This window comes from Cyanistes caeruleus, chromosome 23, assembly GCF_971803275.1.
Source record: "Cyanistes caeruleus chromosome 23, bCyaCae1.hap1.1, whole genome shotgun sequence".
Lineage (NCBI taxonomy): Eukaryota > Metazoa > Chordata > Aves > Passeriformes > Paridae > Cyanistes > Cyanistes caeruleus.
In genome coordinates, this window is record NC_141723.1 from 1,742,195 (window position 1) to 1,756,493 (window position 14,299).

The window sequence follows — 14,299 nt, forward strand, 5'->3', positions numbered from 1 at the left end:
GGGGTGTGGGGTTCCAGGTGAGGGCGGGGCCTGGGCGACGTGGTGGGCGTGGCTTGCGTCGTGCGCGCGCAGGGTGGGCGGGGCCCGCGGCTCTGGCGGGAAAAGGCGGCGTGGCCGGAGCGGTGCCGGGAGCGCGGTCCGGAACGAGCCCGGGGCCGGGGATGGCGGTGCCCTTCGTGGAGGACTGGGACCTGGTGCAGACGCTGGGCGAAGGCGCCTACGGGGAGTGAGTGCGGCGGGGCCGGGGAGAGCGGGGTTGCTGCCGGCCGGGTCCGCCCCTTGCACGCCCCTGCCCTGTGCCCTGCCCCTTGCGCTGGTGCTGTTCCCCTGCCCCCGCCGTGTGCCGCTTGCGCACCCGCTGCTCGTCCCTGCGCGGCCACTGCGTGCCCACTGTTTGTTCGCCTCCTGGCCATCAAGTGCCGTGTGTGTGCCCACGGCCTGCCCAATCCGCGCTGTTCGCCCATCACACGCCCCGTCCGTGCCCCTGCTGCTGGGCCACTGTTTGCCCATCACATCCCCTCGCACACCCTCGTTCCCATCGTGCCCCTGCCTGTATTCCCTGTCTGTATCCTGCCCGCCCCCTGTCTCCAGGGGCAGCATTTGCTGCCCATTCCTGCCCGTTCCTTGTCTCCAGCAGCAATATTCCCTGCCTGCTGCCTGTCTCCAGAGGCAGCGTTTCCTTTTTCTCCCCCTTCCCTGTCTGCTTGCTGCCTGTCTCTGGGGGAAGCATTCCCATGCCCATTCCCATGCCCATTCCCATTCCCATGCCCATTCCCATGCCCATTCCTATTCCCATGCCCATTCCCTGCCTGCTCCATGCCCACCGTGCCCCACTGACCCCAGCCCCCCGCAGGGTGCAGCTGGCCGTGAACCGCCGCACTGAGGAGGCCGTGGCCGTGAAAATCGTGGACATGAAGCGCGCGGCCGAGTGCCCGGAGAACATCAAGAAGGAAATCTGCATCAACAAGATGCTGAACCACGAGAACGTCGTCCGGTTCTACGGCCACCGGCGGGAGGGGGCCACGCAGTACCTGTTCCTGGAATACTGCCGCGGCGGAGAGCTCTTCGACCGCATCGGTGGGCATGGGGTACCTGGGGATTTAGGGGCAATGGGGCATCCTAAATTGTCACCTCCACACGGCTGAGGACTGCTCCTCTTCTTCCCCACATGCAGAGCCAGATGTTGGGATGCCAGAGCCGGAGGCACAGCGGTTCTTCCAGCAGCTGATTGCCGGCGTGGTGAGCGCTCACCGGCGGTGATGCCGCTGCTGCCAGTGGCAATTCCTGCATGGAGCTGCCCCTCTGGCCCTTGCCATGATTCCCACATGGAGCTGCCCCTCTGGCCCTTGCCATGATTCCCACACGGTGCTGCCCCTCTGGCCTTTGTCGTGATTCCCAGGGCTGCCCCTCTGTCCCTTGCCATGATTCCCACACGGTGTTGCCCCTCTGGCCCTTGCCATGATTCCCACATGGTGCTGCCCCTCTGTCCCTTGCCATGATTCCCACATGGTGCTGCCCCTCTGGCCCTTGCCATGATTCCTACATGGTGCTGCCCCTCTGGCCCTTGCCATGATTCCCACATGGTGCTGCCCCTCTGTCCCTTGCCATGATTCCCACATGGTGCTGCCCCTCTGGCCCTTGCCATGATTCCTACATGGTGCTGCCCCTCTGCCCCTTGCCGTGATTCCCAGGGCTGCCCCTCTGCCCCTTGCCGTGATTCCCAGGGCTCACCCTGCCCCTCCACAGGTGTATCTGCACAGCATTGGCATCACCCACCGCGACCTGAAGCCGGAGAATCTGCTGCTGGACGAGCGAGGTGGGGGCAGACTTGTCCCTCTCTGACCCCCATGAAGTTTTCTGTTCTTAACTTGTATTTTTTATTTGAGTGTTTAAATTAAAGCTTTAATTTGAATGCTTGTATTTTGCATTTGAGCTTTTAATGTAGGTGTTTAATTTTATTCTGAATTGAAATTCTACAGTATATTTTTAATGTAAAGATTTTGCAGTTTCTAGCTTCATTTCTTAATTTAAGCTTCTATTTGAATTTGCATTTTAATTCATTTTCATTTTATTTGTATTTTAATTCAAATTTTAGGTAAAACTTTTAAACTTAGAACTTTAAAATCTTAACTTCAACTTTTATTTTCAACTCAAATTTTTAAACAAATTTTAAGCTTGAACTTATAACTAAAACTTTTACCTACATTTTGATTTCTACTTAGATTCAAATTTGCATTTTAAATTAATTTTGCTGGGGGGGGCAAAATTTTGATTTAAAGTTTTAACTTGGCTTTTCGCTGTTGTTTGGGCCCAGACAACCTAAAGATCTCGGATTTCGGCCTGGCCACGGTGTTCCGGCACAACGGGCGGGAGCGGCTGCTGAACAAGATGTGTGGGACCCTGCCCTACGTGGCCCCCGAGCTGCTGCGGCGCCCGGAATTCCGCGCCGAGCCCGTCGACGTCTGGGCCTGCGGCGTGGTGCTGACAGCCATGCTGGCTGGAGGTGGGAGTGTTGGGATGAGTGGAATTCACTGAGGGTGATGTGATGTGCTGACAGCCATGCTGGGCAGAGGTGGGAGTGTTGGGATGAGTGGAATTCACTGAGGGTGATGTGATGTGCTGACAGCCATGCTGGGCAGAGGTGGGAATGTTGGGATGGATGGAATTCCCAGGGGGTGATGTGCTGATGGCCATGCTGGCCAGGGATGGGTGGAATTTCCAGAGGGTGATGTGATGTGCCCATGGCCATGGTGGATGGAGGTGGGAATGTTGGGATGGATGGAATTCCCAGAGGGTGATGTGATGTGCCCATGGCCATGGTGGATGGAGGTGGGAATGTTGGGATGGGTGGAATTCCCAGGGGGTGATGTGCCCATGGCCATGCTGGGCAGAGGTGGGAATGTTGGGATGGATGGAATTCCCAGAGGGTGATGTGATGTGCCCATGGCCATGGTGGATGGAGGTGGGAATGTTGGGATGGATGGAATTCCCAGGGGGTGATGTGCTGACAGCCATGCTGGCTGGAGGTGGGAATGTTGGGATGAGTGGAATTCCCAGAGGGTGATGTGATGTGCCCATGGTCATGGTGGATGGAGGTGGAAATGTTGGGATGGATGGAATTCCCAGGGGGTGATGTGCCCATGGCCATGCTGGCTGGAGGTGGGAATGTTGGGATGGGTGGAATTCCCAGGGGGTGACATCCAGCCAGCAGAGGTGGGAATGCCTCTAGGAATGGATGGAATTCGTGTGACATGCTCAGGGGTGTGGAGGAAATGCAGGAGTGGTGCAGAGGACATGGGGGAGTGTTTGTGGAATGTCCAGGGGTGAATGTATGGAATGCAGAAGGGGTGCACAGGTGAAATGTGTGAGGGGAGGTGTGTGGAGTGCACGGGGGGATGTATGGGATGAGGAAGGAGCACACATGAGATGGGAGGGATGTATGGAGTGCACAGCAAGAGGGACGTGTGAAACACAGAGATGGAAGGTGTCCATCCATAAGGGAGATGTGGAATACATGGAGGGGGATGTTTGGAATATCTGTAGGGGTGTATGGAAGGAATAGAGGGCTGCAGGAGGGGAATGTTTGTGATGTGTAAGGGGGCTGTGTGAGAGGCACAGGGGAGGTATGGGACACAGGAGGAGTTTGGGATGCAGAGAGGTATGGAATGTGTGTGAGAAACGATGGGATGCACCGAGAGGTTTGGGATGCACGAGGAGGTTTGGGATGCACGGGGAGGTTTGGGATGCACAGAGGGGTTTGGGATGCACAGAGAGGTTTGGGATGCACGAGGAGGTTTGGGATGCACAGAGGGGTTTGGGATGCACAGAGAGGTTTGGGATGCACGAGGAGGTTTGGGATGCACAGAGGGGTTTGGGATGCACGGGGAGGTTTGGGATGCACAGAGGGGTTTGGGATGCACGGGGAGGTTTGGGATGCACGGAGAGGTTTGGGATGCACAGAGGGGTTTGGGATGCACCGAGAGGTTTGGGATGCACCGAGAGGTTTGGGATGCACAGAGAGGTTTGGGATGCACGGGGAGGTTTGGGATGCACGAGGAGGTTTGGGATGCACGGGGAGGTTTGGGATGCACAGGGAGGTTTGGGATGCACAGAGAGGTTTGGGATGCACAGAGGGGTTTGGGATGCACAGAGGGGTTTGGGATGCACGGAGAGGTTTGGGATGCACGGAGAGGTTTGGGATGCACGGAGAGGTTTGGGATGCATGGAGAGGTTTGGGATGCATGGAGAGGTTTGGGATGCACAGGGAAGTTTGGGATGCACAGGGAGCACACAGGATCCATGGCAGGGCAGGGTCACCACGTCCCCACAGTGCCACATGCGTGCCTGGGGGGTTGTGGCACCAGGGGTGACAGCAGCGGGATCTCCCGGCAGAGCTGCCCTGGGACCAGCCCAGCGACAGCTGCCAGGAGTACAGCGACTGGAAGGAGAAAAAAACCTACCTCCCACCTTGGAAGAAGATTGATTCAGCTCCCTTGGGTAAGCACCCAGCAACTCCCTAAATATGCACATATATACACAGAAATATACACATATATACACAGAAATATACACATATATACACATATATACACAAACATACACATATATACACAAATATACTCACAAATATATATACATATATACACAAATATACACATATATACACAAATATATATATACACAAATATATACATATATACAAATATACACATATATACACACAAATATGCACATATATACACACAAATATTACATCTATACACACAAATATTATATATATCCACACAAATATACACATATATACACACAAATATATACATATACACACAAATATATACATATATACACACAAATATATACATATATACACACAAATATACACATCTATACACACAAGTATTACATATATACATACAAATATACACATATATACAAATATACACATATATACACACATACACACAAATATATACATATATAAACACATATATACACACATATACACACAAATATTCACATATATACACACAAATATATACATATATATGCACATATATATATACACACAAATATACACATACATACACAAATATTACATATATACACACAAATATATACATATGCACACAAATATATACATATATACAAATATACACATATATACACACAAATATATACATATATACGCACATATATATACACACAAATATACACATTTACACACACCACATTGGATTCCACCCCCTCATTTCCCAGCCCTGCTGCACAAGATCCTCACGGAGAGCCCAGCAGCGAGGATCACCATTCCTGACATCCAGAAGGACCGGTGGTACAGCAGGCCCCTCAAGAAGGGTAAGGGGCCGGGGGGGACGCGCTCGTGCCCCCGGATCTGGGGGTTATTGGGTGTCCTGTCCCTTTGCAGATGTCAAGCGGGCTCGGCTCTCCTCGGGGGGGGTCGCTGACTCCCCTGGAGGCTTCTCCAAGCACATCCGATCCGATTCAGAGCTGTCACCGGTGAAGGGAGCGCTGGGGTGAGCCTCTGCTTCCCTCCACACGGCTCTTTGCAACTCCTCGCGCACCTCGGGCCTTTCCCGCCGTTTTCTCCCGGAGGCGTTCGGGTGGAAACCCCGCACAAGCCCTGCCATCGCCCCAAATCCTGCAAAACCCCGTGCAGCTCCCACATCCTGCTCCCTGCAGCGCTCCTAACCCTCGTGTCCCCCCTTGCCTTGCAGTGAGGACAAGGCAAGCTATTCCACGTCTCAGCCGGAGCCCGGCACGGGCGGGATGCCCTGGGAGAGTGGCGCAGGAAGCATCGACCAGCTGGTGCAGGGCTTCAGCTTCTCACAGCCCGCCTGCCCCGAGCACATGCTGGTCAACAGCCAACTCCTGGGCACCCCAGGCTCCTCCCAGGTCAGGGGCTGCAGGGGGCACCTGGCACCACCTGGAATATCGGGATGCTGGGCTGGGCGAGGCCGATCCTCTTTGGGATTTCGCCTCGTGGTGTCCGGGGCGCAGCTCGGCATCATCAGCGGTGTCAGGGTGCACCTTGCAGTGCTTGGGGGCTGCTCTGTGGTGGTTGGGGTGCAGCTTTGCCTGGTGGAGAGTGTCAGGGCAATTTTGGAGGTGGAACTTTTTGGTTTTTATCTCCTCGGTGTGAGCTTGCAGGAGTTGGGGCAGAGCTTTTCGGTATTTTTAGTATCAGGGTGATGCTTTGCCGTGGCCTTGAGGTGTTTGGGGGGGCAGCTTCACATCCAATTTACAACACTGGGGTCCAACCTTGCATTGTTATGAGGATGAGGAGCAACTTTTTTGCATTTTTATGACATCAGGGAGCAGCTTGGCAATGTTTGGGGTGTGGCTGGGTGAGGTTTATCATCTTGGGGTGCAGCTCTGCAGCGTTTGGGATGCAGAGTCTCGTCCAGTTTGCAACATCAGGAGCTGGTGTTGCAACTTTTATATTACAGGGGTACAACTTTGCCACAGATATGTAAGATTAAGAAGCAACTTTTGTCCTATTTCTAATGTCAGGGAGCAGCTCTTGGGGCTGTGGCTGAATATTTATCACCTCAGGGTGTGAGGTGCAGGATTTGGGGTGCAAATTTACAATATTTTGGTGTCAGTTTGTCGCTTTGCCAGGGACTTGAGGGACAGTTTCACATCTGATTTACAGCATTGGGGTGCAGCACTGTGCTGTGTAAAATATTGGGGTGCAACTTTACATCATAAATACCACATTAAAGAGCAACGTTGCTGGATATGGAACATCAGGGAGCAGCTTGGCAAGGCTGGGATGCAGCTGTGAGTTTTATCATCTCGGGGTGCCACCTCCCAAGATTAGGGATGCAAATGTGCATCATTTAGGGAATCAGGGTGCCCTTTGTGCAGTGCTGGGGGCTGCTCTGTGGTGTTTGGGGAGCAGCTGTGCGTCTGATTTACAATATCAGGGAGCAGCTGGGCAAGGTTTGTCATCTCAGGGTGCAGCTTTGTGGTGGTTGGGGCACAATTTTGCAGTATTTTGAGTAATAAAATGCAACTTTCCAGTTCCAGGGTACAGCTCTGCAGCGTTTGGGAGGCAACTTCACATCCAATTTACAATATTGGGGTCCATCGTTGCACTATACCGTTGGGGTGGAACTTTGCATGATATGTGTGTCATTAAAGAGCGTTTTTGTGGAAGCAGGGGCTGCTCTGGGACGTGGCTGTGCAGCATTTCTGGTGTTTGGGATGCGGTTGTTGGCTTGTGCCATCAGGGGGTGCAGCTTCCCAACATTTCCTCACCGAAAGCCGGGATTTGTCAGAGCTGGGGCTGGAACCTGGTGGGATTTGTGACCTTTTTGTCGGGATTTATAACCTTTGGAATGGTTTTTTGGGGCGGCAGAGCCCGTGGCAGCGGCTGGTGAAGAGGATGACGCGGTTCTTCACCAAGCTGGACGCCGACGGCTCCTACCGCGCGCTGAAGGAGGTGTGTGAGAAGATGGGATACGGCTGGAAGATGAGCTGCACCAACCAGGTGGGGGTCAGGGCAGGGAAGTGGGGCTGGGACCCCCTGTGCTGGGTTGTCAGGGAGTAATTCGAGGCACCCTACCCCCTCCCCACTTTGCAGGTCACCATCTCGACCACAGACAGGAGGAACAACAAACTCATCTTCAAGGTGAACCTGGTGGAGATGGAGAGCAAGATTTTGGTGGATTTTCGCCTCTCCAAGGTGTGCAGGGGGTCGGGGTGGGTGGTGGGGGCTGCACAGCAGGGGCAGGGCGGGGAAGGAAGGTGGGTGCAGGGTGGGGTGACCACGGGAGGTGGGTGCCAGGGGGCTGGAGGGGGATGCAAACTCTGTCTCTCCCCACGCAGGGCGATGGCCTGGAGTTCAAGAGACATTTCCTGAAGATCAAAGCCAAGCTCAGCGACATCGTCAGCACCCAGAAAGTCTGGCTGCCCGGCACCTGAGCCCTCACACTCCTCCTCTGCCTCTTCTCTTCCTCCACCTCATCCTCTTCCTCCTGGCTGGGCTCTGGCAGCAGCACCCACACGCTGTGAGGTTGTCTGGCCACTTGTTTTAGGTTTTGAAGGTTCAATAAAGCCCTGGGGGCCGCAGAGCGAGGCTGGTTGCTGCAGGGGGGGGTTTGTTCACTCTGGAGCCTCCTGATGGCGCAGCTTTGCTCAGCCAGCATCAATCCCACTGTGGGATCTCTGCCGAGCCGGGCAGCCCTAAAGCAGCCCCAAGGTTTGGGAGCTGACCCCCCCACCCCCCATTCCTGCCCTGTCTCAGGGCAGCGGCTGCCCTCATTTTCCAGCCTCTCTAATTGCTTTTCCGAAGGACTAACGAGCCCGAGAGCTGCCAGGGGTTGTTAGCGCTGGAGCGAGAGAGGAGAGACAGGGATTAACCCCATCCCCCCCAAAAAAGAGCATCCCCCCCAAAAAAAAACCCCACCCCAGGGTGCAAACCCTGAGATATCACCACGATTTCTCCCCAAAGCTGCATCAATATTTAATTCCTGGGCTAAAAAATGCACTTCTTACACTTCTTACTTGTTTACCACTTCTTAAATTTATTTATTTATTTTTTTTAATATCCCTTTCCCTGGCTTTTTTGTTCCCCTGGTGGGAACCCCCCTTGGGCAAAGCAATTAGCAGCGATTTTTTAATTGCATATTTATATTGCAGCTGGGGAGCGAGACCCCGGCAGCGGGCGAGGGGAAAGCAGGAAGACGCCGCGCTCCGACCTTGTTTGCTTTTCAGCTGGGATTAAGCGCTTTTAATTGTCCCAGAGATCACAGATTGCGACCAGGGGGGATAATTAGGCTGAATACAGGGTTTTCTGGTTCATTCCCCCCAGGAATTTATATTTCTAAGGGCATAAAAAAGAAAATCTTTGGGAATGCCTCGGGAAGGGAGGTTTGTGGAGGGGTGTGAGGCTGGACACAACTCGGTGCATGAGTGGGTCTCACTGTCAAAACAAGATAATTTTTCACCTGTTACCTGCTGGAAATGGGATGTTTTGGGGGTCACAGGTACATCCCCTCCTGCCCAGGATGCTTCAAAGGAGGTTGGGCACTGCTTCTGCTCTGCCACGATGCCTTAACCGGGCTCCATTCCCATGGGAATCATTTTCAACCCTAAATTTTAGGGTCCTTTTGTATTTTTAACTCCGTGGACGGGATTATTTTCCGCTTTTGGGGTGTGTGGGGGAAACTCGAGGGGGATAAAAGGTTTGTGTTCCTCTGTGGCCGGGTGGGGGGGCCGTGCTGAGCGGGGCCCTGAAAGCGCCCTTTGTGCAGCCCCGCCGGGGACCCGGAGGCACCGGAGCGTGGCAAATCCTTAAACCAACAGCACAGCCAGGGCGGGCACAGGGGCTTCTGCCCCCTCCTCATCCCAAATTCACAGAGCTCCAGTGGGCACAGGGGCTTCTGCCCCCTCCTCATCCCAAATTCACAGAGCTCCAGTGGGCACAGGGGCTTCTGCCCCCTCCTCATCCCAAATTCACAGAGCTCCAGTGGGCACAGGGGCTTCTGCCCCCTCCTCATCCCAAATTCAGAGTTCCAGTGGGCACAGGGGGTTCTGCCCCCTCCTCATCCCAAATTCACAGAGCTCCAGCAGGCACAGGGGCTTCTGCCCTCCCCTCATCCCAAATTCACGATGTTCCAGCAGGCACAGGGGCTTCTGCCCCTTCCTCATCCCAAATTCAGAGCTCCAGTGTGCACAGGGGCTTCTGCCCCCTCCTCATCCCAAATCCACAGAGCTCCAGTGGGCACAGGGGCTTCTGCCTCCTCCTCATCCCAAACTCCCCCTCCTCATCTCCCTCCTGGCAGCATCCGGGAGTTGGGGATGCAGAGTTAGGGATGTGGTGCTGGATGCGGGATGGAGGATTCAGCGTTCAGGGATGGGATGGAGGATTTAGGACACAGATGGGGGATTTAGGATCTAGATGGGGATGTGGGGTTTAGGATGCAGGCATTGGCTGTGGGATGGAGAATTTGAGATGCAAATGTAGGATATGGGATTTGGGATGTAGACACAGGGTGGAGGGTTTAGGATGTAGATGCAGGGTGTGAAGTGGAATTTATGATGCAGATATGGGATTTAGATCCTGCTGAGGATGCAGGATTTAGGATGTAGACGCAGGATGGAGTATTTAGGATTTAGACATGGGATGCAGCAGAGGATTTAGAATGTTGATGGGGCTGTAGGGTTTAGGACACAGGTGCAGGTTTCAGGATGCAGGTATGGAACACAAGATTTAGGATGTAGTTGTGGGACATAGGATTTGGGAAAGATACAGGATCTGGGACAGAGAACTTGAAATGCAGATATGGGACATAGGATTTAGGATGAAGATGCAAGACACAGGATGGAGGATCCAGGGTGCAATTGTGGTTTAGAAGATTTAGGATGTAGATGTGGGATAGAGCATTTAGGATGTATGTGGAGACTTGGGATTTCAGATGTAGATACAGGATGGAGGATTTAGGATGCAGATACAGAACACAGGATTTAGGACACAGATGCAAGATGGGGGATGGATGATTTAGGATTTAGATGGGGGGGAAAGGATGCAGGTGCAGGATGCAGGACAGAGAACTTGAGATGCAAATGTGGGACACAGGATTTGAGATGTAGGATTTAGGATGCAGGATGTAGGATTTAGAGTGGAGATGTGGGATATAGGATTTAGGATGGTGGATGGAGGATGCAGATGTGGGACATAGGACTGGAGATGTAAATGCAGGATGCAGGATAGAGGATGTAGGATGTTAGATGGGGGATGTAGGATGTTGGTGCAGGACACAGAATGGAGAATGGATGCAGGTCTGGAATGGAATATTTGGAATGTAAATGACGTGGGATTTAGGATATAAACACTATGGGAACATTAGGATTTAGGATACAGGTGTAGGACATAAGATTCAGGACAACATCTAGGATCGAGGATTTAGGATGTAGGTGCAAAACACAGGATGGAGGATTCAGGATGCAGATGTGAGACAGGATTTGAGATGCAAATTCAAGGTGCCAGATGTAGGGCACAGAAGAGGGACTGTGGAACCATTTAGGATGGGGGATGCAGACACAGGAAAAAACACAGAAATTTAGGAAACAGAGAATTTAGGATGTAGACACAGGTTCCCAGATGCAGGATGGAGGTTTTAGGAGGCAGATGCAGTTTTCCAGACACAGAACATGTGACGCTGATGCAGGACACAGGAGAGGGGCTGCAGATGTGGGATGAAGGACACGGGACATGGGATGAAGGGGCAGATGCAGAATATGGGATGCAGATACAGAACGTGGGGTACAGAAGGAGAATTTAGGATGCACAGGTGGAATATAGGGCAGGTGATGAGGGGAATGGGATATAGGATACAGAGGAAGGATGTACAGGGCATGGGTTGCAGAAGAGGGATTTGGGATGCAGAGGTGGGATGCAGGACACAGGAGATGTGGATGCAGGACACAGAATGCAGAAGTGGGGTTTAGGGTGCAGACCTGGAATGGAGGTGCAGGATATGGGATGCTCAGACCAGAGCACCACAGCACAGCCCCAGCTCTGCACAGGGATTTTGCAGCACCCCTGGAGATGGGGAGTGCGTGCAATGAGCCGGGAAATGCAGACTTCCAAGGAAAATAATATTGCTTTGCAATCCCATACAGACATTCTGCAGCTCGTCCCCCATCTGGGAGGCAGATCCCGGCCATTTGGCCACATCTGCCTGCCAGATGTGCTAGGGAGGGGAGCAGAGCCCCTGTGGATGGGAAACCTCCCCAGTCCCCTGTGTGCAGGCCAGGTTGGGAATGCAGCTCTACCATATCACACCTGCTCTGGAGAAACACCTGGATGGGAGCAGGGAGCAGTGGGAGGGAAGGACTGGATGGGACCAATCCAGCCTCACAAATGATTTTTATTGTAATTAAGTTTTTGTCCTGTGGCTGGGGGAGGTGGCAATGAGACACAGCCAGGGTGCAGCTATAGGGGGCACAGCCCAGTATGGCCCAGTAAGGACCCTGGGCTGAGCTCACCCAGCACCCTGGGTGGGGTGGGAGGTCCTGGTGAGGCCAACTGGACCATCAGGGGCTGTTGGTGACCTTGGGATCCAGGCAGCAGGATGGGGATGTGGATGGGAGAGATGGGATGGAGATGTGGGATTCAGGGGTGGGAAGATGTGGAATGCAAACGTAGAGTTTGGGATGCTGGCACAAGGTGCAGGTGTAGGAGGGGGGCAGGATGCAGGTGCAGATGGAGGATGTGGGATGAAGGCTGCACAGGCAGGACATGGAGCAGATGCAGGATCTGGGATGTTCATTTGGGATGCAAGAACCTGCAGGACTCAGATGCTGGCTGCAAGAAGCAGGATGCAGAGGGCAGGATGTGGAATGAGAAGTTCAGATGCAGGACACAGGGTACAGATCCAGGATTGGGGATGCAGGAGACAGCCACAGGATGCTGATCCAGGGGATGGGTGTGGGATGCAAAAGCGTGGTGCAGGTGGAGGGTGCAGCTCTAGGATAGAAGAAATGGAATGTGGAATCCAGGGTGCAGGAGTGGGATGTAGGATGTAGGTGCTGGATTCAGGATGGAGATGTGGGGTACCAGTGAAACTCCAGGATGGTGATGTACCACTTCAAACTCAGAAGAATGGTGGGAGCATTTCCCATCTGATTTTTAGGGGCAAATGAGAGAATTTCCCAATAGCATCAGCTTCTTGGGGACTGGAAATCAAACAGAATTCCAGAATCAAACAGGATTCCAGAAACATTTCTCTTTTCTGAACTGCCTCTACCAGCTCAGTGTCTCCAGGACAGAAGTATTCATATAGAGAAAAAAAACCCTAAAGCTGGAGCAATTCCATCTGAAGACACCCAAATCCAGCATTTCCCTCCTCTCTCCTTAGCATTTCCCACTGTGGAGGTGCCTGAAGGGCTGGATTTGTTGGATTTTTAAGTCAGGAGATGTTTTAGCTCTTGCAAAAGCATCGCAGCAGCCTTGGGAATGCCGCCACATTAATAAAAGCAAAAATGCAGAGGAGTCTGTTAAGGAAACTCCTGCAAAAATCCCTTCCAGAAACATCGTGGTCAATATTAGCTCTTGGTTGGAGCTTTTTTTCCCTGTTTTATTTCATTGGGAAAATGAGTTTTGGAGGTCATCACGTGCCCAGAGGATGGTGCAAGGTGGGTTTTGGCAGCAGGTTTGGCCCCTGGATTCTCCAGTCAGTATCAGGGAGGGATTTTGTGGGGAAAAAACCTGGAATTTACAGCTTCAAATTGGAACTTTCAGGTTAAAACTTACAACAATCACCCTGAATTGGAGGGCTGGCACTGTGGATGCAGCCTGGCAGTGGTGCCAGGGACACAGATGAGGCCCCAGCAGTGCCTCTTGCCTGGCAGGCAGGAGAGGGAGAAAAATGCTTTAAAAAGGTAAAAAAAAAAGCTCCAAAGCAGAAGGCTGAGGTCATTTTCTTGGCGAGGAAGTCGGCTCCTTCCAAATGCCTCTGGGTCGGGTTTAATATCAGCAGAAACATTCTTGGGCAGGGTGGGGAGAAAGCTCTGCTCTCACCATCGAGAGCAGAACCCTCAAACCCCCAAATGCCAGAGAGGAAAAACCCCAAATACCCTGAAACCCCTCCAAATCAGCTCCCCAGCCCCCAGACTGTTTCTTTGGAATCTCTAGGTGTGGAGTAAATGAGGACTGGGGTGGGAGAGGTGTGAAAACAGTTCATGGAGAAGAGGAAAATCCCCCCTGGGAGCAGAGAACTGAATCATTAAAGTGGCTTTTGAGCATCATTTGGCTACTGCTGGGATTTTTGGGATGTGGAGAGGAGGAAAGTGAAGGGGTCTGGGAGGGAAAATGCCATTTTTCCCATTGTCCTGGTGAGTTTTATCATCACTTCAATCCCTCCTTGATTTAGCATCATCTCGGCGGGCTCAGCACCCAGCAACAACCCCCTGGGGCAAAGGGACCTGCGTGCAAGGAATATCCTGCTGGAAAATACATCAAAAAGGAGGGGGAAATTAAATGGATTTCATCTGCTGTGCTCTGCTCACAGGGCTGACTGAGAAGCTCAGGGTCCTGCCAGCGCCTTGCGCGAGCCCTCGGTCGCCCTGCGGAGCTGTTGTGGCTTTTCCAGGGATTTTACACATTAGGAGGGGGTGGTTGGACCGTGTTTGTTTTGCTAAACCTCACCAAAACCCAAACCAGAGCTCAGAGGGGGGAGGAGGTGGGAGATGCAGGGAAAGGTTATTAAAAAACAGGGGGAAAACAAAAAAAAACAAGAGCTGAAGTGGGGAATGAATTTGGGATTGGAGCAGA

The 14,299-nt window shown here is 52.6% G+C and overlaps 1 protein-coding gene across 1 annotated transcript; it reads left to right on the plus strand.

The window, feature by feature from the left end:
- The first annotated feature begins 50 nt into the window (after nt 1-50).
- On the plus strand, nt 51-8,091 carry CHEK1 (checkpoint kinase 1). The gene is made up of 12 exons (XM_086861341.1): nt 51-226; nt 854-1,077; nt 1,175-1,239; nt 1,747-1,816; nt 2,315-2,503; nt 4,393-4,497; nt 5,257-5,352; nt 5,423-5,531; nt 5,733-5,910; nt 7,379-7,510; nt 7,604-7,705; nt 7,849-8,091. Exons 1-12 carry the CDS (start codon nt 162-164, stop codon nt 7,942-7,944), a joined length of 1,431 nt encoding a protein of 476 aa, XP_086717467.1. The 5' UTR covers nt 51-161; the 3' UTR covers nt 7,945-8,091.
- Nucleotides 8,092-14,299: the final 6,208 nt, after the last annotated feature.

What these genes read in the sequence shown, in the direction of transcription:
- CHEK1 (XM_086861341.1), top strand. Translation starts at nt 162, where the DNA reads ATGGCGGTGCCCTTCGTGGAGGACTGGGACCTGGTGCAGACGCTGGGC. An exon ending in CCGGTGAAGGGAGCGCTGGG is followed by an intron (nt 5,532 to 5,732) that starts GTGAGCCTCTGC and finishes CTTGCCTTGCAG; the next exon opens with TGAGGACAAGGCAAGCTATT. An exon ending in TGGATTTTCGCCTCTCCAAG is followed by an intron (nt 7,706 to 7,848) that starts GTGTGCAGGGGG and finishes CTCCCCACGCAG; the next exon opens with GGCGATGGCCTGGAGTTCAA.